This window comes from Eubalaena glacialis, chromosome 11, assembly GCF_028564815.1.
Source record: "Eubalaena glacialis isolate mEubGla1 chromosome 11, mEubGla1.1.hap2.+ XY, whole genome shotgun sequence".
Taxonomy (NCBI): Eukaryota; Metazoa; Chordata; class Mammalia; order Artiodactyla; family Balaenidae; genus Eubalaena; species Eubalaena glacialis.
This window is the reverse complement of record NC_083726.1, coordinates 54,927,007-54,947,781: the sequence shown is the minus strand read 5'-3', so window position 1 is coordinate 54,947,781 and position 20,775 is coordinate 54,927,007. Positions and strand designations below refer to the sequence as shown.

Genomic DNA, 20,775 nt, shown 5'->3' with positions numbered 1-20,775 from the left:
ATATAACTTATATAGTCAGCCCTCTGTATGTGTGGTTCCTCTACATCTGCGGTTCAACCAAACTCGGACTGTGTAGTACTGTAGTATTGGGTTGGCCAAAAAATTCATTTGGGTTTTCCCATAACATATGGAAAAAATCCATATATAAGTGGATCGTGCCGTTCAAACTCATGTTGTTCAAGGGTCAACTGTATGTAAGTATAACACATCAAAACACTGTACATCTTAAATTTATACGATCTCATATGTCAATTATATCTCAATAAAACTGGTTAAAAAAAAAAGTGCCAAATACAACTGCTGTAAATTATCAAAGTATCTTTAGACAGAACTCATCATTTTCCCTTTGTACAGGGGGATCCAGGGTTTGTAAGGCCTGAAGTTTATACAATTTGGGGAGCATTTTTTTCCCCAGCTTTACTGAGAAATAACTGACATATATCACTGTATAAATTTCAGGCATACAGCATGACGGTTTGATTTATATATTGTGAAATGATTACCATGGTAGGTTCAGCTAACATCCATCTTCTCGTATAGATGCAATAAGAAGAGAAAACAGAAGAGAAGAATAAAAGGAAAATGTTTTTTTCTTTGTGATGAGAACTCTTAGGATTTACTCTCTTAACAACTTTCCCGTATATTGTACAGCAGTACAATATATGGGAAACTATAGTCATCATGCTGTACATTACATCCCTAGTAGTTATTTATCTTATAACTGGGAGTCTTACCTTTTGAGCACCTTCCTCTAATTCCCCTTTGTCCCCACCTCTGGTAGCTGCAAGTCTGATCTCTTTGCGTTTTGGTTTTTTGTTGTTTCTTGGGGGTTTTGTTTTTTGTTTTTGGTTCCACATATAAGTGAGATGATACAGTATTTGTCTTTCTGGGGAGCTCTCTTTAAGAAAAAGAACACAGAAATAATTATGAATACAAACTTAGATACTAATGTGAATGTTTATTAGGAATGAGAAGAGAAATTGCAACAGATTACTGGAACCATGGAAAATGAGGTCCCTTTCTTTGGAGAAATGATTGCAAGGAAATGATTCCTGATTGTAACCTTGCCTCTCCTCACCACACAGAACTGTCTACATTTCCCAGTAACAACCAGAACTCATTGAAGGCTGGTCTGAGTGAAGGACCCTGATACTTACATTTAATTAATTAGAATTAGCATCATTGTAAATCTGACTCTACACTGCAAACTAGGTTTCCTTTCTTAATTAACTAGGTAAATAACTAATGACTAGGTAATCAACTTATATTAGTTTGCACTGGAAAGATAGATGATGACTACCCTAACCCTCAAGATTTCACAGCAGGGAGGACACTTCTACAGGAAGGCGATGGTAGAAGGTCTCCAAAATGACCACCATCACTTCCTTCCCACCCTGTACAAGCATGCTGCTCCTCCCATCAAGGGTGGATTCTAGTTCTCCTCTCCTCAGATATGGACCCGCCTTAGTGATTTCCTTAATCACCAGAATGTGGAAGAGGTGATGTTATGGGACTCCTGAAGCTAGGTCTTAAAAAGCTTTGTAGCTTCTGCCTCAGTCTCTCAAACCACTGCTCTTGGGATGTTTCCTCTCAGAATCCAGCTGCAGTAATGCCATGAGAAGCCAAAACCACATGGAGAGGCTGTGTGTAGCTGCCTCGGTTCAACACTCAGCTGACAGCCCACATCAACTGCCAACCATGTGAGAGAGCCGTTTTGGACGTGCAGCCCATCTAGCCTTCAGATGACTCCAGCCCCAACTGATATCCAACTGTGACCACGTGAGAAGCACCCAGCTGAGCCCATTCAACCCGCATAAGTATGAAAGATAATAATAAATTCTCCCGTTAAGCCTCTAAGTTGTTTTGTAGTCAACAAAGGCACAAAGGCATTGTATTGCGATGGGCCCTCTCCCTAGAGGATTGGTGAGAAGGGACGTGGAGTTTTCTCCTTGGTCCCTACTTGTCCATAAGCAGCATCTGTCCCTCTGTTCCTGTCCCCCAGCAGGTAAATACCAGGAAAACCTCCCTTTGTGGGGTGGGGAGATGAGAGCCAGTCCAGGAGGCAAGTTTAATTTGAGGGCTGGAGGTGAGGAATAAAAAGTCCATTTTGGTCTTAGATCCAAACCGCGGTTTCCAGTCTAACTTTATCCTCGCTATAAAGTTATTTTCATCCCAGACTCCTGTGTCTGTTTTTTAAATTGGTTCAGAAAACTCAGAGGGAAAAAGGATAAAATTATTTTTCCTCCTCAGACCCCAACAAGCAACCTTCTTCCTTTCTCATAGGATAGAAAGCAAAGTTTATTTTTAATTTTTAAAAAATTTCACCCTGCTTCATCCTCTAAAAATCGAGTGTGCCCTCGGTTCTTGTTACGTTGTTTTGTGAAATGCCTCTCCCATGTGCCTCCTTTTGGCTTTCCTGGTCCCTGCCCCAGCTCAGAGCCTCACTGCCACATGGTTTCACTTCTACGGTGGCCTCCCCGCCTGCATCTCCCTCCCTCTGCACCCCCCTCCCTCTGCACCCCCCATCACGTGCTGTTACAGGCTAAGACTTCCACCGCCACACTCACTTATCATGCTGCTCCCCTTGCTGAAGACCTGATCTGCTGCCTCGGGTCCAGTTATAGGCCCTCCATGATAATTCGCTTGATTATAGCTAATAGCCCTTCAAGCTAATCTTCCAAACTGATTCTGTAAGGCAAATTTTACTTCACACCAGACTCACTACTGCTTCCTTCTTTTCCTTGTCCTACTTATCTTGTCTTTCTTCTTCAGATTAGATGGTGCTCTCTCCCTTCTCTGAATTCCCCTAGTCCCTTAGGAAGCAGGACTCACAGGGTTTATGGCTGATGATTCTCTGGCCTTCCAAGTGGCCAAAAATTCTAATTCCTTGAGGACATGTCCCCCACTGTGCTCCTCGATAAACACGATTGGACTCATGTTTACTCTCTGTGTAAACAGCCAGTGAGATTTTGTGGTCTTGATGGAATAGGAGCTACGAGCTAATGTTTATTATGCCAGATTCTGTTTTACGTACTTTTTATATGTCATTTAACTTGTTCCTTGCGTTCCTGGGTATAACAACCCTGCTGTCCTCTTTTTACTGAGGAGGAAACTGAGATTTAGGTAAAGTAACTTTCTCAAGATCTCCCAGCTAGTAAGTAAAGAGATAGAGCTTGAGCCCACGACTGATTACCAGGTCTGAGTTTCTAACCACAATATCACACTACCTCCTAAGGTATTTTTGAGGGGTTTAGGGAATTTTTTAATTCCTCCTCTACCACCCAAAGATAATTACTGTAACGTTTGAGAAAATTTCCTTCTCAAGACCTATATTTTTATATATGTGTATATGTGTATACATAGGCACATAACTTTTTTACCTACTTATGATCAACTTTTTGTATATACAATCATATTTTGTCTCATTTAATGTAGCCCAGCCATCTCCCCGTATCACTGTGCACCAATATTGTTTTTTTATGAATTGGCCAGACTGCAGAAAGTACACAATACAATAAAACATGCTCGTTCCCAAAACGGGATTTTGGCTTGGGGCATGAAAAGCTACTGAGAATCAGAAGACCGTAAATGTTCAGAAGTCAACGTGAGATCTTAAATATTGTTCATGTTTTCATGGGAGACAACAGGGGAGTGTCAAACAAGATAGTCATTCTTCTCTGCACATGAAAGTGAATACTGGGAATCCCCTGTAAGTGCAAAGGCTTCCAGAAGCCAGTGGATAAGGAAGACTAATGTTTACTGACCATCTCTGACCATGTACCAGACCTTGTGCCACGCAATTCCATAGATGTTCTCATTTGTTTTTCCCAGCACCTGTCAATCTAGGCATTTCCACCCCACCTGCAGGAAGGGGGAAAGCAGGCTGAAAGAACTTGTAGAGGTCACAGGTAATGCCGGTGCTAGGGAGGGAGTTCAGATACTGGAGCCTAAGGTCTTCCTTCTTTTAGAGAAGCCTGTTTCAGATGAAAGAAAAAAATAAAATCTAGATGAAGAGAACCCAGAATGACCTAAATGAGTGAGCTGGAGTCACAGAAAACAGCTGACAGGAATCCTGAACACCAAGGAGAGGAAAAATGAAGCCAAGAGAAAATCAGGCTCTTTGTGGTTCAGTCTGACAGGGGCGGGAGGTGGGGGGGACTGCTGAGTTGATGGGGTTGGCTTTGCAAACCGGCCCCCAGACAGAAAAAGACCTCATTCTTCCAAGAGCCTGAAAGGGGCCTAAAGTCAACAGCACAGTCCTGGAGTAGAGGCCAGAAAGCGACAAAGACATTAAGAGGAATCCTAGCTCTAGGGAGGGCCTGTCACAGGCCAGAAAGGGGTGCAGAGTAGAGAACATCTGGAGGTTTAGGCTGCAGGCCTGGGCCGCGCTGTCTGAGGAATAGGTCATGAGGTGTGTGCTGGACGGGGTGGAGAACGGCTGGAAAAGAAGGTGCAGAGTGACTCTGAATTCACAAATCCTTTCCTTCTCCACTTGAACTCTAGGGTGATACACAAATGCTGAACAGCGATGAGCTTCATTGAGCGAGAGGATGGGAGACCTGATGCGGGTGTTTCCCTTATGGAGGAGAGGCTCCAGTTACACGGGGGAATGATGCCGTGGACCAGGGGAGGGTCAAAACGCTTCCTACGCTCGGCGGACAGACCCGCGCTGGGTTGATGGGGGCCTCCTGTGGAATTCAGTTCTCGGCCAGAGATTCCCTACCTTCGACCTGGGAAGATATGTGGGAGGCTCAGCAAACCTGGCGGCCGCTCTTTGGGTTTGGCAAACTCGAGATTTTTCCAGTGCCTTGTGTTCAGCAAAACCAAAAATGTGTTTGGCTAGAAACGCTTCTCTAATTTTTAAACCCCTGTGCATTTTTTACGTAAATTTGATCCACATGGTTTTGATTTATTTTTATTTAACTCATCAAGTCAAATTAGGAGCTACAATGATGAATGGGAACAATGCTGATTTCCAAGAAGATTTTTGAGCCTTTTTTCTTAGAACTAAATCACATTCCACCCCCCCCACACACACACATACCCCACTTCCTTGCGACTGTTAAAACTACCAGCCTGAGCTGAGTTTGAAATTTAGAACCCAAATGTGAAATAAAGATCCATGCTTGGCAAAGATGAAGCGTAGCAGGGGAATGTTCTTAGGAAGTCACGGTTAGAAAGCCAGGGTAGGCTTGGGGTGCAGGTGGGGGAATAAAGGCAGCAAGGGAGCCAGTTATTCCTTATTAGATGGTTTAAATAAATTTACCCAGCTTTGTGGGCTCCCAACAGAAGCCCCCTAGCTGTTTCTCCAGGGTCTGACTTTATCACTGCCACCCAGGGAAAAGGAGTTTCTGCCCCAAGACTGGGGATGTGGGGTTTCCCTGTACCCATCTTTTCTTCTGCACTCCTGCATCAGAGCTGATTCAAGCTGCTCCCCCCTCTTCCCTCTAACCTTCCTCCCCCTTTCCTGGCTCTGGCTAAGGCCTCTCCATCTGGAAGCATTTAAAATGTACAACAATTTTAATCTCGTGCAAAAGAATCTTGAGACTTACACTACATACCCATTAAGCTAAATTATAGGTGCACAATCTCATTTTGCACAATTCTGTCTGGCCTAGGGTGGCACACACAGAAGGCCAGTCCTGTCTTTCCCAATTACTTTTTCTACCACACCATCATTTTCTACAACTGCAGTCTGAGGCTGGCCATATTTCTGAGGAACTCTGGCCACTAAGGTCCCTCTCTTCAGGGATCATCTTGTTAGTTAATAACTATACAACCACGGGGGAGTTAATTTACTTCCTTGGATCTCAATTTCCTGGTCTGTAAAATGGGTATAAAAACCATACACACCTCACAGAATTGTTGTGAGGATTAAATGAGATGCTGCACGTAAAAAGAAAAAAAAAAGTATATTGTCCGGCCCAGACTTCCAGACAGGTGACATGAAGTTTCTAATCAACCAACTGAGATTTTTCATCAGTCCTCGGGGACTCTCCCATGCTGGCCCAAGTTTTAAACCTACAGTCTCTTCTTGGGATCCACAGTAGCACAGTGATTGGAAGATCTATAACCTAACTGCATAGAGATGATTCTTCTGAAAACCAAACCAAACTTCTCACTTTATATAGAAAATGTGTGTGTGTGTGTGTGTGTGTGTGTGTGTGTGTGTGTGTGTGTGTATGGGGGTGGGGAGGGTGAGAAGGTTTTCACTCTCCTTTAAGGAGCAAAATGGTTAATTAGTGTTTCCTGAGAAGCCCTCACCCCCAACATAGTCACACTTTACCTGTGTTTTTTGGAAACTAGAAAGGTGACAGTACCATTTAATATGCCTGATAAATGCCTCCCTCCCAAGGGGGAAAATATAGACGTCCATGAGTCTAGTATTGGCTTGGCCAAAAAGTTCGTTCGGGTTTTCCATATGATGTTATGGCAAAATCTGAACGGACTTTTTGGCCAACCCAATATTTATTGGTTTTCTCTGGCCAGGAGGAGTTTCAGCAGTAATTCAGGAATCCTTCTGTGGGCCAGAATAGAGGGAGCAGGGATCCACCAACTTCCAGGGAACCCTGGACACTTTTATATCATAATGGTTCTTACCATGCAGAATTGCTATGAAGGCGAAAAGAGAGACATCTGCAGATGGTAATTATTATTTCCACCAAGCTGACCTCACTTGACATCCTGGGTGATATCAGGAAATGTGCGTATCTTCCACGCCTGCTGTTTACTAGAGATTTCCCTCTCTTAACCTCTTAACCGCCTGTGGCTAGATCTATTTTAGATGTCAGCCTCAGCAGTAAGGGACTCTAAAGGAACTAGCCCTGCTCACAGCCCTGCCAAAGGGGTAGGCCTGGGTGGCTGATGGTGCCCATCGCTGGCTCTGGAGTGGACACAGTCTACAGGCTGGGAAGTCACTTGTGACCTTGTAGAAAAGGTGAGTTGGGCCAATGAGATTCCTCTCTGGGAACGTGCAGCTGGGGGAGTCAGAAGCTGGGCTGTCTGGTGGCAGAGACATATGGTGCATGGCTGGTCTCAGGGCTGCCTGGATTTCAGAGCCACCTTCGCTCCCATAAAGCCTGGCTCTTCAAGGGTTCTTCTTGTGGACCCCATAAATATCTCTTCCGACATTATTAAAATAAACACCTCCTTTTTTTGAGTCAGCATGAGTGGGTTTCTGTTTCCTCCAACAAAAAGAGCCTTCGCTACAAACACAGCACCCACCCTTGGGAAGAACATGCGGAGGGAGCTACGTCTAAACATTCAGGGCATTTCCCGTGCGAGGCACCGTTTCAACAGTTCATTACACGGTGTGCAAATACCGCTGGTTCCCGACTCACCCCTCCCTGGCTCTCCTCTACTGTACAAATTGCAAACATTTCTCTCACTCTCCCAACCTCCTTTGCTGCTAGGGGCGGTCATGTGACAGTTTTGGCCAGTGAGATGCAAGTGAATGTCTACTGGGACAGATAGGCTGTACCCTCCTTCCTGCCTTGCATGAAAATGTTATGCTTGGGGCTGCTGTCACCATCTTGCAAGTAGGAAGGAAAAAAAGAAGCAGAGGTGTCACCCCTGGCACACTGGAGGTGCTGCACCAACATGAACAGCCACCAAATTCCAGCCTCCTTGATATGTCAGAAAATATACCCCTAAACTACTGTTACTTAGAGCTTTCTATCACTTAGAAACAATATCTTTTCTAAATGATACACCTTGAAATAGAACTTGACATTGTTTCCTGTATTATAAGAAAAATGATTTTTTAAACCAAATATATGACAACTTGTTTTTCAGTTAACTTCTCTAAACATCAACTGAATGACATCAGCTTTCTAGGCAATTAAAAATCTAAGAGGGGACAAAGTATACACACGAACCACCATGCTACAAGGCAGAAAGTGAAAACGCTGTAAGAGGCAGCTGCTCTACGTGTATCTGGAGTAGGAGGAGACATGACTTCTGGTTGGGGGAGGGGAAAGCAGGAGGAGCATTTAAGTTAAACTCTAGAGAAAAAAGAGAATTCAGATGTTTGGAGATGGGGAGGAAGGGCATACGAGGCAGAAAGCATGGTTTGAGCAAATATGGGAAACTGAAGGTCACGTACAAAAAATAGCAAGTTCATTCTGGCTGGTGTAGGGGAACAAAGATCAGATTTTTTTTTTTTTAAGTTAGACCAAATTATATAACAAGCCTTGAATGCCAAGTGAAGGAGTTTGCGCTTTAGTCTCTGAGCCTTGGGGTGTTGTTGAAGGTTTCTGAGCAAACAGGTGTCAGAGTAGTTGTTTAGGAAAATTGGCCTGATGGCAATATGTGGGCTGGATTGAGGAGGCAAGGAATGCCACTAGGGGCTGTGCAGCCATCTGGGCGGGAGGCCATGAGGCAGGAACCAGCACAGTCAAAGTGAGAATGGAGTGGGGAAAAGAAACAGACACGAGAGACACTGCAGAAGTACATGTGACACAAGTTGGCTACTGTCTGGATATGGGGTGTGAGTCATGGGGAGAATAATGTAGAAAACATGTTCTTGTACCAAATAGAAACAAAAACCTCATGCGGTACCTCTGGAGCTGAAGACAGGAATGGTTTTATGTAGATGTTGGAGTCATGCACCTTCAGGTCATGGTCCCCAAGTCCCCTGGTCACTCCAATAGTCGCCATTACTCGGGCCTAGGAGTATAAGCAGAGGGTCATCAGAAACACACACACACAGAGAAAGTATTCCCACCACAGTGTAGCTGCCACGGGCTAAGAGAGAAGCAGTCATTTTCCGGTTCTTCCTGCCCCTCTCCATGCCCCTGGCTGCTAACTTCTGTGGGTACTTGTTTCCAAGGAAGGGCCCACCAAGGTCACTTGCATACTTGAGGAGTGGCTTTTCTAGCAATTATCTTAATTCTAATGGACTGCTGCTGTCTCATTTCAGATTTCTTTTGCAGAGACTGGAGGGAAGTGTGTCCAATAAACTAAATACAATACATCTGTGATGTCTACAGCTACTGAAATCAATTCAGACCAAATCCAACCATCTGCCCATCCCCCCATCCAGCCATCCACCCACCCATCTGCTATACACCCATCCTTCAAGTATTTACTGAACACCTGCTACGTCTCTAGTTCTGTGATAAAAGATGTAAAAACGTCAGAGGCAGATCCTGCCCACCCAAAGCTCATATATTACACTTTATGGCTGGAGAAAATAAACCATTAGCAACTCTATAACCTGTCCTGCTAACATCTTCACAAATTCCATCTGGGTGGAAAGGAACATGATGTCACTTTGCTGTAATACACAGAGACCTTATAGCTGAGACCACACCATCTGTAGCTTTCTCTACGTGGTTGTCCAAATGCTTTAAGGAAGCAATACGATTAAACTAATGCCTACACTGTCAGCCCAATGATCTCCTGGGAGGCCACAGATTTGATTTACCCAAACATTTATTGAGCACCTACTACGTGCAGACACCATGCTGTGGGGGACAAATATCTAAGGCCTGGTCTCTCCTACAAAGGAACTTGGTAAGGGAGGCTAAGAGGTACATGTCTAATGAACAACATATGGAATATGGCTGAGTGCTGAAAGACACATGAACAATGGGTTGTATGAGTTCAGAGGAGGTAAAAATTCTACTAAGAAGTTTCCCTGGAGCAGGGGGCACTACATTTTTGTGCAGAAGGATATCCAGCATCAAGACAGGTAAACACAGAGGGATGGAGTGACAGTCATTCTGGATGGACTGACGTCCACTGCTCTAACACCTGGATTAGCAACACTATACCTGGTGTAGCGTCATGGTTCAAAGACCTGAACTTGAATCCTCGCTCTAATGCTTGGGTAATAAGAATAACTTATAAACGCTAAGACATGAATCTAACACATTACCATATCCTCATCCTACTTTCCCCCAAAAAGCTGTGGATTTTGGAGCTGGTTTCACATCAGAAGGTGGGCAGGTTTACAGTCGAGTGGAAATGAAACCGTAACACATATTTCAAAGGCAAGAATCAAAGGGGGTGAAATGCAGACACAGGAATGTGAACCTGGGGACCTCTGGTCTGGCACTGCTCTGCTGGGGGCCTGGCCCAGCTCCCTTCTAGCTGAGATGCGTTCAGCTCTAAATGTGGACATTCTCAGTCCCTCGTAGCCTTTCCGCTCTCCTTCCTGCTGTGGCACCTTCTCTGGTTGGACGTTTTAGTCCAAAGAAATCTGATATTTCTGCTAGTTACTGAACTTGTTTACATGTCCCACACAAGTCCTTCAAAGCATTGGCAGAAATCAAATGAAAAGTAACAGCAGTGAAAGTATTCTGAAACTTCTGGGGAGGTGTGTGCAGAGAGGAAGGAGAAAAGCCCTGTAAAAGATCAAGACAGAACTGATGTGTTGTAAAGCTTTCTCCAGAGATCATGGACTCCTGGGACAGAGGGGGCATGCTACTTTGGTACAGGGCAGGCCTGGAGCAGACTGACGCCACAGTGGCTTTTAAATAGGTCAACAGGTACAATGACTGAACTTGTCAGCTACATATCACAGAACTGTCAAGCCCTAATTAACTGAAATGCTAGAGGAACATGATGTCCTGGTGAATTGAACTGTTTGCTGAACTGGGAAAACCCTTGCTCTTTTAAATCTTTTTGCTGATAATCTTTGAAGAACACATTTATCCACTTTCTTGTTGTACCAAGGAGAGTATACTGAACATAACTGAATAGCTTATTAAATACTCATGCATTTACTGACGGCCTGCCATGTGTCAAGTACCAGGCTGGACAGGTACTAAGGATACAAAGGCAATAGGATGTGGTCCTGAGCTTACTGGGACTCACTGGGTAGCAGCAGGGTAATACTGGAATTTCAGCACCACAAAGAACGGCAGCTGTAGGCGTAGATCAATGGGCTGAGTGATGTGCATTGATGGTGCCCACTCTACAGAAAGATACACGAAACCCTACCAAGCGTAGAGCTCTTCCCTGTCATGATTCTCAACCAGGGATGGGGCAAGTTAGTTTGGAAAATGATGCATTTATTGATCAAACAGTTGTGTGTCATTTCCCTCCATGAAATGTCTCCTTCCAGTGAAATCACTGCTGGGCTACACTGAGCCCAAAACCTAATCCTGTGTGTTCTCTTTCACACACACACACGCACGCACGCACGCATGCACGTGCCCACACGTACACTCAAGTTCTGCCCATGAAGGCCTCCTTCGGTTTTCTTACGAGTCACTTCATCCTGATAAAAGCTGTCAAATGCTGAAAAAAATTTCAGTTGAACATTCTTTTCAATGTGCCCACATTTTTCACTTCTAATTGGAACTCTCAGCGCCTAGTTGAAATGTATTCGTGTTTGGAGGGAGAATGCAATGATTCAGAAGGTGTTTGTTCTTCCTGGGAAATGGCTTCAAAGCTTCCTCATCTGCATCTCTGCTCCAGGACTGCAGCCCTCTCCAGTCTCTGCTCAGCGACCACTTTAAGATCAACAGCCTTCCTTCAGCTCTGAATCTTCCTTGATTCTGACTGAGGCCCTGGGAGCTGGTGATGGATGGTCTTTGCTATCTCCGCCTGGGATCTGGCCCATGTGATCCTATAGTTTAATCGGGGTGGAACTTTGGGTCCCCTTTCCACGGGGCAAGTGGAGAAGCCACCTTGCAAAGCCTGAGCTTCCGTGGTGGGATGTGAGGGCGCTAGAAGGAAGCGGAAGGCCATGGCTCCACATCTGGTACCACCCCTCGCCAGCCGCGTGACTGCCTGAGCAGTTTCAACCTCGGAGTCCCAGCTGCCTCATCTACCAAATGGATACAAGACAGCCAGCTCTGCCTGCCTCGTGGCTTGTTGTCAGATACACAAGGAGATGATGTATGTGAAAGTGGTCGTGTTTAAACACTGTGAAAAGTTATTCAAATGGATTGAGAAGGGGGGTGTCATTTTCACAAAATTGACTTTAGTCCCTCATGCTCACCACCCCCGTCCCCCGACCCTGCCACTCCTTGGACCCTCAAGACAGGAGGCCTGAAGGATGATGGAGGTGATATTCTTTCAAGCTGTCAAGGCTATAAAATCATGAGCTGCTGAGTGGAACACACACATCACCACGGGCTCCGTGGAGACAGAGCCTTGTTCTCTCAGTCCGGGGAGGGCACGTGCCTACCTTCTTGCCTTCTCCATATATAAGGGGAAACTTCAAGTCATCATCCTCAATGGTTTTGTATGCCCTGTAGGGGGACAAACAACATTAAAAAAAAAAAAAGGTTTGCACTCAATTAGTGACCCGTTGCCCTGACACAGGCCGCCAGGTACTTTATTTTCCCTGAGACTCCATCCGGTCACCACACTGCGGATCTCTTTCTGTATAAACAGTCATTCTCCCTACAGATTTGTGTGTGTGTGTGTGTGTGTGTGTGTACATATTTTAACGAACCAGAAAATACCAAATCTTTACAGGCTTGAAGAGAGAGAAAATGAGCTGGCATATTCACAATTAGCGAGCAGGGGTGATAGGTTCCTGTCTTAAGCATTTAGTGTCCGTGCAGTAATGAAGCTCCCCAGCAGCAGTGGCAGGATTCTTGTCATTAATCTGGAACTGAAAGAAACAGCAGCACTCAGCGATGGATGGGGGGGGGGGTGGGGTGGCGGTGAAACTGCTCCAAGAGCCAGTTCTCACCTTCGGGGGTTGTTTACGCCAAAGCAGCCTCGTGCTGGGATGGCTGGAGGAGGAATATTTAGAGCCTGCTTGACCTCAGCATGATATTCAAGGTTGGCAGAAAATCCTTTGTTTCACGATAGCTATTAAATGGCCATTCGACACACAGAAAGAAAATCCACTTTACGCTTCAATGGTTTATTCCAGACATGGTTGTCCAGATGCCACGACACACACAGCAGAGGCTGGCCAGGCTATGGTGAGAGAGCAAACGAAGGCCACGTCTTGCGATTTTGCTCACAAGGAAGTTAAAAAACAAACAAGCAAACATGGTACCCAGTTACTAGCTGTATAACCCTGGGCAAGTAGCTCCACCTTTTCGGGTCTACGTTTCCTCATCTGTAAATGAGGATAGCCACACAGGATGTGAAGAGCTTAGCACAGAGCCCGGCACTTAGTAAGTACTCAAGAAGTGGTAGCCATCGCTAGTATTTAGTAGAAAGCTAATACGTGGCACACCAGCCCCCCTTTCTGCAAAATGGGGACAACATTGCCTATTCAATTCCTCAGAGAAGTGGTAGGAAGACTAAGTAACAGATGGGGTAGGTTCTGCTAGGTTAGAGGCTAGAAACAAGATGCTTTTCTCAACTAATATCTCCTGAGTGCATGAAAAAAAATTAATTTGTGACGTGCCCCCTGGTCCTGGATATATCTAGGCAGCTTGGGAGTGAACCTGACATCACATTTATGAAGGAGCTTGATATACAAAAGAATGCAACCCAATTGAAAAAGGGCTCAACCCCAAAGCTAAAGCAGGCACATCCTTATTTTCCAGGAAGTTATTTGGTTAAGTTCTTTCCCAGAGGGTAGAGGAACAGTGAAGTTTTGGCACTGGACGTGTCTGCGCCTGAGTTTAGCACTGCTTTCTGTATAGCCTGGGTGAGCGGATAAGCCTCTCTGGACCTCAGTTTCCTCCTTAAGCAGAGAGGCCAAAAAATCCTGGGCTTGTTGTGAGGATAAAAATGGGCTGATGGATGTGACAAGCTTAGGAAGTATTTAGCCCAGTGCCTGGCACATGCTGAGAGCTTGATAAAAGCTAGTTGCTGCTGCTGCTACCGTCAAGTGGGCCCAACGGTATGCCATGAATTGAATTTTCAAAAAAGGAACCATACTATTTCCTTCCCCCAAATCTACCAAATTAACACAAAGTGGAAATAGCTCCTGTGATGTTTCTATACTCCCATGAACTATTTGAGACACTGTGGTATCCAAGTCACTTGGGGACCAAACAGAGCTATTATTAGAATGCACTCCGCTTGGGGATTGAACGAGTTTGTAGACCAGTGGTTCTCCATCTTGGCTGCATATGGAATCACCTGGGGAGGCTTTAAAAATTCTGATGCTCAGGTCACATCCCAGAGCAATTAAATCTGAACTTCTGGGGATGGGACCCAGGTACCAGGAATTTTTTTAAAGCTTCCCAAGTGATTCCAGCGTGCAGCCACGGTTGAGAACCACTACTGCAGACGAAAATCATTAGCTAACGTTCAAAATCGGTTGAGCAATAAGCCCCCTGTCACCTTGACCCTAAAGACGACAGACTACATGGCTCAAGGGAAAGGGGGTGAGGGCTTGAGAAAGGCTGTGTAGCGGGCACAAGCAGGGCTTGGGACCGAAGGGAGGAAGTGTGGAGAGTAAGAAGACAGGTTCAGACAGAGAGGAGGATGCAGTGGGGATGGTCCCCAGGGAGGGGCTGGGGCCTGGAGATCCAGGCACAGAGTCCGGAATCACTCGTGAGGCAGAAGGTGGCAGCTCTAGAATCAAGGACTGGAAATTACTTAGAGCTCAGTGGAGACAGGCTAAGAGCACGCTGAACAAGCTTGAAAAGGCAGCAAAAAACTGTCCTCTGACTCTACCATAAGCCCAGGCAATCGAGTTCTCTCAGGGCAGAGAATTTCAGGAGAGTGAAGTCCGCGTCACCACAGCTCTGAAAGGCAAACACTCATCTTGGCCTTGTCACCCACAGGAACAAGACCACCACAAGTGCTAATATTACATTTTAGCCCCTGTTTCTTCATCTTCAAGAACAACAAAAAAATTGAAAATAGAAAAGACAGCTCTGGAAAAGAAAGGTTTATTCTGTTCCTGCCATGGTTGGTTTTCAATCAAATATGAGTCCCCTCCCCGCCCCTCCCCAACAAATGACCAGGGTGAATAACTACAAATAAAGAGAGAAAGCAGAGCACCCGCCCCCCCACCGCAGGCTTTCAGAGTCTGAAGCACAGCTCACCACGTGACAGTAAGTGGACTTCCCGCCATGGTTAAAGTGTTAAATAACAAAGAACAAAATACTCAAGAGTTAAAACTGGTAACGTGATTAAAGACGGTGTAAATCAATGACAGCTAATAATAGTGACCTCAGCTGTAACTTACTGAACACCTTGTACAAGGCCAGACACTGGGCTGGGTATTTGCGTACCATGTCTAAAATCTCTCAAAGACCCTGCAGTGTCCCATCTGACAGATGAGGAGACCAAGGCCCAGAGAGGTTACGTTACTCTCCCGAGATTGTATCCCGTGTCAGCGGCCCTTAAGCTAAACTCAGACTGTCCCAGAAAACACACCAAAGAAATGTGATGTCAGGGTTTAGCTCTGCAGGTTTCTCATTCTAGTTCAAGAGTCTCAAATGAGACCATTATTGCCCACCTCCCAGTGGGTAAAAAGCAGGCAATGATGGGGAACTTTTGGCAGAAAAGGAAGGGGAATTTTCTGTGTGAGGCAAAAGAGCAAAAGGTGACCATGAGGGGACAAAATCAGCAGCTGTTCCCCAACACAGCCTCCAGGGAAGAACACAGGGAAGCTGCGGAAGCCACCGCTTCCCAGGTCATTTTGCCTGTGGCCAAGGAGTCCGACGGAGTCCTCTCCCACAGACTGCAGGCCTCCCTCAATCTGTCTTGCAGCTTAAGGGGCCACCTCAGCTTCTGCTGTTCATATTACATCCGTGTTCATCCGTAGTCCATGTCTAGGCTGTGGGCTTGAATCTGTACGCTTCCCAAGTGTCCTTGGCTTCCACTCCTCTCTGCTGGGGGAGGTGAGAGGATAAGAGAGGTTGGAAGCTTGAGAGCTCTAAGACATAGACGTACTTATGGCCTAAGACGAATAGATAAAGTCTATTCCTTCACATCAGATCTTATGGTTTCTGAAATCCTGATTAAATTTTTTAAAAAACTCCCCAAACAGGGAATTCCCTGGCAGTCCAGTGGTTAGGACTCAGCGCTTTCACTGCCAGGGCCCGGGTTTAATCCCTGGTTGGGGAAGCAAGATCCTGTGAACCTCGCGGTGTGGCCAAAAAACAACAACACCCCCCAGAAAAACCTCCCCAAATAGATTACTCACTAGTTTACAATAATATAACTGACCAGAGATCATATTCAAATAATTATTTGTTACACGAAAGCAAAACTGAAAGGCTTAGGAAAGATATTTAGACTCTCATTTGGGGTCAATTCCTTTATGAATATTTATGAGGCCAACTGACACAAGGATGAGATGAGAAAAAAAAAAATGCAAGGCTTAAAAAGGGCTAAATAAATTAAAGGGCTTTCCCTAACTCCAGGCGGTATCCTCAGAAGTTTCCATTAAACATTTTTAAAAGTAAGGGTAATAGTTTCCCTTGCAGCGTTGATTCTGCAAAGCTGAAAAGACAAGGCACCATTGATCTGGACCCATTGGAAGGAGAAGCCCAGCTCTGGAAGAGACCAGAAGGCCACTAAGTTGGCTGTACCCCAAATGCAGGAATCCCTCCTTCAACACCCCTCACACTGGTCCTGGCCTCTGTCATCGAATGGGCTGCTGTAGATAGTCTTTGTCTGAGGAGCTTTACAGGACTAACTTTGCAGTGCCACTGGAGAACAGCCCCAGGAAATTCTTTTTTAAATTGACCCAGTCACCCATTGGTGTGTTAGTCTGTCTTCTGGGAAAATGAAAGAAATCTAGTCTTTCTTCTACTTCAGAGCTCTGCAAATATTTGAAGAGAGCTATCTCAAAGTTTCCTCTTTCCTAGTCTCATCAACTGTCCTTCACAGGACCTGAGGCACCATCCCTAACCATCCATTCAACCAGTATTTATTAACTGAGCACCAAATACTGTGCGAGGGGCCCTCTCGGAGCCTTCTAGTTTGTCGCAGTCCTCAAAGAATGGCACTCAGAACTGAAAACACTTAAGATGTGGTCCACAAAAGAATGAAATGATTACTTCTTTGATTTAGACCTTGCTCTTTTTTAAATTACTGCAGCTTATACTGGCGGTATGTGCAGGTACACGTCTCTGTGTGGTTTAGGGTCATACAATGAAACGATGAATGAAAACAAACAAAAAACCCAACCAAACAAAACCCCAGTCAGTCCACAAGAAAAAAGACCTGAGAAGGTTTCTTGACTCATCGTCTTCCTCTAGTTTACACTTACGCAATGAATATTTTACTTTGAGTGGAAAACTCCATTGCCCTTATTATCTTGCTAGTTTCAATCCATCGTTCCAACCCACCAAGGGACATCTGAATCCATATCCTTTTATCTAAAAAAATCAGCTCTCCTTCTATGCTATGTCACGTTAAATTTGATAACCAGCTCTGCCATCTTCATCCGGGTCATTGAAGAAAAAAAAAACAATGCTAAGCAGAACCAAGCCATTAGAGACCTTCCTCCAGGTCAACCTAACCAGACAAAGGGTATATCAACATTGTTTGAAGGCAAGTGGATGAAAGTAAGTGCAATTTGAAAAATTCTGTTCTTGTCTGGTAGAAACATAGAAGACAGACTCAACAGCAGAGGGCAGACAATGAGATATCCATGTTTAAATTACTGGGTGGTGGGGCAGGGGGTGATTTAGGACTGAAAAAGGCTGAAAACACTGATCCAGAGAGACACTGTCCTCATGAATTTCAGACTCTTTGGGTGTAGCTCTCAGGCCATCTATGAAGCAACTGAACTGCTGTCCACACAGTATTTCTCCATCTTGTCCAAAGACTAAGAGAAGAAACCACCAACTTTCTTACAAAGTCAAAATACAACCATGTACACTATTGCCACGATCAACCAGCCTAGACACCCTATCAAAACGCTGGAGATTGCTAATTGAGCTTGGCTTATTAGTGAACCCAAGTTATTCCGCAGATTACACCACCTCCAGGGGATGCGGATCCTTCAAACTGCTCTCACTCCTAAGGCAAGAGAGAGGCACTGACTGCTCCCCCATCAGCCTGGCCCTTCCAGACTGCAGCTCTCCTTCGGCCCCTCCTCTGCTCACACACCCCTCCCTCCCCTTTCAGGGCATTCTCCCACCTTCCCTGAGGACTTCGGTTTAGGTTTACAGATTGCTTTCCCATTCTTTCCCCTGCATGTTATTCTCAGCAACTTTACAGGTTGTGATGGTGCTTCTGGAATCCTGACCTTACAACTCCTACCTACTTCCTGATGACCTTCTTCACTGCTCCCCATCAGCACCTGGTCACATGGGCTGCATCAAAAGCATCCTCTCCTCTGAGATTTGCACTCTAAGTCACCTCCTCTCTCACTCCTTTGCTGTGGCTCTCAGGCCAGGTCCCCCCCCACCCCACCACTCGGTCCCACCCTTCTATCTACCTTCTGGCTACTCTTGTTTCTGGATCCAGCCTCCACTTGTGGCAAATGTTTACAATATTTTTCTTGCTAACAGCTTAGAATGCCTCTTGATCCTCTAGTAAGAAGGAAACACAACAAGAGTTGAGTATTTTGTTTATTCATGTCACACCATCTTCTTCGGCCTACAGCACGGCAATTGCCTCATCGGGCCTCCCTGCAATAATCTAGGCAAGAGAGGATGGTGCCACGGCTACAGTGATGGCAGTGAAGGTGTTGAAAACTGTTCAGTTTTGTCCTTTACCTCTATTCTCAGAGCAACCAGAGTAATTATTTTAAAATGTCAGATAACGTCATTACCCTACTCAAACCCTCCAATGGCTTTCCCATCATACTTGAAATAAAAGCCAAGTAATGAAATGACCTTCTTTAAAAATCACTCCCCACCCCCAAACTTCCTATTCCCCTTCTTTGCTTTCTTTTTCTTCAGGCATCTCCTGCCACCTAACATTTTAAGTATTTTACTTATTTTGTTTATTTTCTCGACTGCTCCCCTGTGCGCCCTGCCCTCCACTTAAGTTCTGTGAGGATGGAGATTTTTGTTTTGCTACCTGTGGCATCCCTGGCACCTAAAAGACTGCTCAGTGTATAATGAGTGCCCAACAGATGTTCGATTAAGTGAGCAAATCAGCGAATACTACTTACTCCAGGCAGTGGCTTTATTCTGCCCTGTCATATTTTCTTGTTCTTTATGTATTCACAAAACAAAAGCAAAAAGTCTTGTTTTCAGTGGCTGCTTTCTAAGTCTCAGCCCATGCTCACTCACATGCACATCCTTTTCCTGCCCTGGTCTTGCCTGGCTGTGGGCTGCTCCTTGGAGTATACATTTTAGACACATTCACTGAACGTTTGAACTCAAGAGATCCCCCGGCAGCCACAGTGATGTCTTTTCACCCTTCTGATGAGTAGCAATTATACGACTCCTCCTGGTTGAACACGTCTTGTCTCTGTATCCATTTTGTAATTTTTATCAGAAAAACCTTTGCTTGTATTTTCAGACTGGCCGAGAGGCCTGCAAGCAAATCTTCCACAGCCATTTCTCTTTCCATCCACAGTCATCACTCCTCGGCTTAAAATTCTCCAGTGGCTTTCTATCATCTTAAAATATAACCCAGCGATGAGGCCCTCCATGGTCTGATCTTTGACACTGCTCTGACATCTTTTATACTCTGCCACGTGCTCGGGACACTAGCTTTCTTCCTGTTTCTTAAACATGCCACGGGGGCTTGTCCTTCCCTCTTCCTGGGCCATTCTTCCTCCAGACCACACAGAGCCGGCTCCTGGGCATCCCTCAGAGTGCCTTCTCCAACCGCTCATCTAAAAGTATGGTGCTGGGCTTCCCTGGTGGCACAGTGGTTGAGAATCCGCCTGCCAATGCAGGGGACACGGGTTCGAGCCCTGGTCTGGGAAGATCCGACATGCCGCGGAGCGACGGGGCCCGCAAGCCACAACTACTGAGCCTGCGCGTCTGGAGCCTGTGCTCCGTAACGAGAGGCCGCGACAGTGAGAGGCCCGCGCACCTAGATGAAGAGTGGCCCCCGCTCGCCACAACTAGAGAAAGCCATCGCACAGAAACGAAGACCCAACGCAGCCAAAAATAAATAAATAAATAAAAATAAATAAATAAATAAATATAAATAAATGAATAAACAAAAGCATGGTGCTCCCTGCTCTTGTCTCAGCTCTTCATGGTACTTAACACAGCACAGTCGGAAACTACCGTATTTATTAATTTACTCATGCTGCCTCCCCCTCTAAAACATTAGCTCCATGCAGCCAGGGATTTTGTCTTATTCACTGTTCTATCCTCATATCGACAACCGTGCGGGCACATTGTGGATGTAAAGTAGATACTAGCTAAATGGATGAATACATGAATAAAGGCTGCCACCTCCTCTTTAGCACACGCTTCCCCGCTCATTTTTCCTTAACAGCAAGCTTTTCTGGGGCTGAAATGTGGGGTTGAGTTCCATCAGTGATACCTTGGATTTTTGTTTACTCCATTATATTAAAATTTTAGGTTCCCTTTTATCACCAATACGTATTTGTAGATAGTCATAAAGTTATAAAAATGGCGTTTATGATCTTCTTGCTTATCGCTTTCTTGTGATAATTCCTAGGCATCACCTCCAGAATGGTAGCTTTTGGTGCAGTGGTTCTCCAGGGTCTACGGTGTTACCTAGACAATTTTCTTCTTCCATATTAACTCAGGCGAAAGTCTACTTGGGAAGGCAAGTCCCCACTTAAGAAAGTTCTTTCTCATCTTTGCTGGATTCCTCCATTCCCAGCCACAGCCTCCACTCTGACTTCGTAACCCACAGGCCAGGGACCCAACGTTCATGCTTTGGCACCATCCACATAGATCACTTCCCATGCTCTCCCTTCTCTCCTAAGTCCTGACTTTTAACTAGAAAGAGGGATGGAAATAGCACTTGCTTCCCTAAGTCTTAATTTCCATGGTG

General features: G+C 45.3%; 1 protein-coding gene and 1 long non-coding RNA gene across 3 annotated transcripts in view; one reads left to right on the top strand and one right to left on the bottom strand.

Moving 5' to 3' along the window:
- LOC133101116 (uncharacterized) overlaps positions 1 to 4,888 on the top strand; it is a 69,835-nt gene extending 64,947 nt beyond the window's left edge. The window contains exons 3-4 of the long non-coding RNA XR_009702592.1: positions 1,595 to 1,817; positions 4,504 to 4,888. This is a non-coding gene — a long non-coding RNA (uncharacterized LOC133101116). The remainder of the gene's footprint in view (positions 1 to 1,594; positions 1,818 to 4,503) is intronic.
- Positions 1 to 20,775, bottom strand: part of PPM1H (protein phosphatase, Mg2+/Mn2+ dependent 1H) — a 267,686-nt gene that overhangs the window by 32,088 nt on the left and 214,823 nt on the right. Inside the window, exons 7-8 of one of the 2 annotated variants that reach the window (XM_061205751.1) lie at positions 12,143 to 12,206; positions 8,560 to 8,667 (exon numbers count right to left, since the gene is read on the bottom strand). In XM_061205751.1, the coding sequence (XP_061061734.1) occupies positions 8,560 to 8,667; positions 12,143 to 12,206 (172 nt within the window). The remainder of the gene's footprint in view (positions 1 to 8,559; positions 8,668 to 12,142; positions 12,207 to 20,775) is intronic. The other variant, XM_061205752.1, reaches the window with a different exon arrangement.